The following is a 2,839-nucleotide window of genomic DNA, read 5'->3' as shown; positions in this document are numbered from 1 at the left end:
TCCTCCTCACCTCTGGGTGAGCGGCCGTAGCCGCACGCACACTTTCACCGCGTCCTCCTCCAACATTTTCCGCTCTTTCGCTGCAGGCAACTAAATTAAAAAAAATGAAAATACTAAAGTCTCACTAACACCCTTTCGGACCTCTCGCTCGCGCTCCCTCACTTTGAATTTTTCCTCGCTGGCTCCTGATTGGCTATTATTTCTTGCGTAATCGTACAGTGTATACCATTTCCTGGCGCTAAGGAGGGGAGGCAGCCAAACCAAAACGGTGCCCGGCGTATAGCACCAGTAATTTGAAAGAGTAGCAGGATGAAAAAGATTTAAGTTTTCAGTCTTCAGTTCGTTTTTTTTAACTGTTAGATTCATTTTTGCTACGGTGGCTCGGAGTGCACTAGTCTTTTTTTTTGCTCCCTTCAACAATAACTCATGGGACTCGTCCAGTACTGTGGGTTGGAAGGATCAAATTTGTGCACCCGGTTCCAGCGTTCTCTCGGGTTTGGCTGCACGGTGAGGGTCAAATAGCAGGTAGAGAGCCACGTGACATGTGTTGCAACCTAACGCGTTCATAAAAGCGGCTATCACGGAACTGGTGAAAAAGTGATCAGACTCAGTACTAAAGTGACTGCTTCTCCCCACCGATGGGCTTTTATACATTTGATTTATCGTACACTTTCACGCTATTATCTCCCCTCAGCTGACTCTGCTCTAAACTCCTCTCTGCTTCCGGTACTTAGTATTAACTCAAAGCACTGCCTCCCGAGCTGCGGCTGGGCAGTGGCTATATATCCTCACTAGAGGGATAGCCGTTCCAGACCCCGCAGAAGGAGGGGCTGTTTCTGAATGGGACCTTCCCCAAATCTATCCTGCACTGTCTGCTTACTGGTAACCCAAGAAGTGCCCAGGTTACATATATAATAAAAAATTTCATATAATCCTAAATAGTCCTGAGACTGCAAACACATGCTCATGCTCTTAACATAAGAGCCCTGCCACCACCGCTATTTGATATGTGCAAATGCCTGCTTAAAATAAAAGGCTTTAATTTGTTTTCTAAAGTATAACATTTTATTGCCCCAATCTCATAGGTAAATTGTTCCACCATATTGGTCTTGCCACATAAAAGGTTCTCTCTCTGGTTTCATCCAATCGCCCCTGCCGAAATGATGGAACATCTTATAAATTACGCCCTGCAGATCTTAAAGCTCTCTCTTGTCTGTATATTTCCAGTCGTGCACTCACACATGCCAGAGTTTCTTTATTTAAAGCACAGTGCACTAGGGATGTGAATCGTTTTTTGACGATTTAAAATATCGTCCGATATATTTTAAATCGTCAAAAAATCGTTAGGGCCACGATACAATACCAATTCCCCCGATTTATCGTTAAAAAATCGTAAATCGGGGGAAGGGGGAGGGCAGGAAAACCGGCACACTAAAACCCCCTAAAACCCACCCCCGACCCTTTAAATTAAATCCCCCACCCTCCCGAACCCCCCCCCCCCCAATGCTTTAAATTACCTGGGGATCCGGCGGTGGTCCAGAACGGCGGCGGTCCGGAACGGCCCCCTCAATAGAATCGTGTTGTCTTCAGCCGGCGCCATTTTTCAAAATGGCCGCCGCAAAATGGCGGCGGCCATAGACAAAAACAATTCAACGGAGGAGGTCGTTCCGGACCCCCGCTGGACTTTTGGCAAGTCTTGTGGGGGTCAGGAGGCCCCCCCAAGCTGGCCAAAAGTTTCCTGGGAGTCCAGCGGGGTTCCGGGAGCGATTTCTTGCCGCGAATCGTTTTCGTACGGAAAATGGCGCCGGCAGGAGATCGACTGCAGGAGGTCGTTCAGCGGGGGTTCCGGACCGCCGCTGAATTGATTTGAACTTCAAATCAATTCTAATGAAACTTATAGGTAGACAACATCAGAGGGGAAGAAAACTCCAGGCACCAAGACTACTCCTGGGGGAATTCTGCGCACAAAAAACTTGAAATTCTGCGCACAAAAACTTAAAATTCTGCAAACTTTATATTGGTCAAAATAACACAATTTACATGACAGTCTAAGGTATTACATTTTAAATTAATACAGAAAAAAGTTAATACTTAAAGATGCAGAATTTTAAATATTTTGTGCAGAATTTCCCTAGAAATTCACTGTAAGAATATCCCTTCCACTCGCTCTCCCTACTCCCCTGGCCACTTTGCCCTCTCAGGCCCCAACTCCTCCACCTGCCAGTATCTCTCCCCTCCACCTCTAGGCTCAACCCCTTCCACTCTATTGCCAGTCCCAGAGTTTGACCCTGTTCTCAGTACTGTCCCTCACACAGGCTCCCTCTGTCCCTCCCTCTCTCACACATATGCTCCCTCTCTCTAAAACACATACAAACACTCTCATACAGGCTCCCTCTCTCTCTTGCAAACACACACATCCCTCATACAGGGCCCTCTTTCTTGCATACACACCCACACAAGCTCCCTTTCTCTCTCACACATACATCCTCACACAGGCCACCTATGTCTCCCTCTCACGCACCCATTCACACAGGCTTTGTCTCACACATACACAATCCCTTCACACAAGCCAGCACCCTCACATACACACGATCCCTTTTTCATACACACGAGCTCCCAGTCTCTCACACACATACACTCTCCTTCACAATCTCTTCATATAGGCTCCCTCTCTCTGAAACCCACACTCAAGCATCCCTCCCACTCTCTTACCTCCCATGCTCTCTCTCACACCCTCCTGCTCTCTCTCTCCCCTCCTCCGCACCCCCTCCCCTCATATAGACTCCCTCTCTCTGAAAAGCATACTCAAGCATCCCTCTTACTTCCCATGCTCTCACAC

At 47.6% G+C, this 2,839-nt stretch overlaps 1 protein-coding gene across 1 annotated transcript in view; it reads right to left on the bottom strand.

The window, feature by feature from the left end:
• CENPE (centromere protein E) overlaps window positions 1-459 on the bottom strand; it is a 691,519-nt gene extending 691,060 nt beyond the window's left edge. The window contains 1 exon segment of the mRNA XM_029608709.1: window positions 11-459. Coding sequence (XP_029464569.1) covers window positions 11-66 — 56 coding nt within the window. The 5' untranslated portion in view covers window positions 67-459.
• Between the last annotated feature and the right edge of the window lie 2,380 nt (window positions 460-2,839).

This window comes from Rhinatrema bivittatum, chromosome 1 (assembly GCF_901001135.1).
Source record: "Rhinatrema bivittatum chromosome 1, aRhiBiv1.1, whole genome shotgun sequence".
NCBI lineage: Eukaryota > Metazoa > Chordata > Amphibia > Gymnophiona > Rhinatrematidae > Rhinatrema > Rhinatrema bivittatum.
This window is presented reverse-complemented; position numbering and strand designations above follow the sequence as displayed.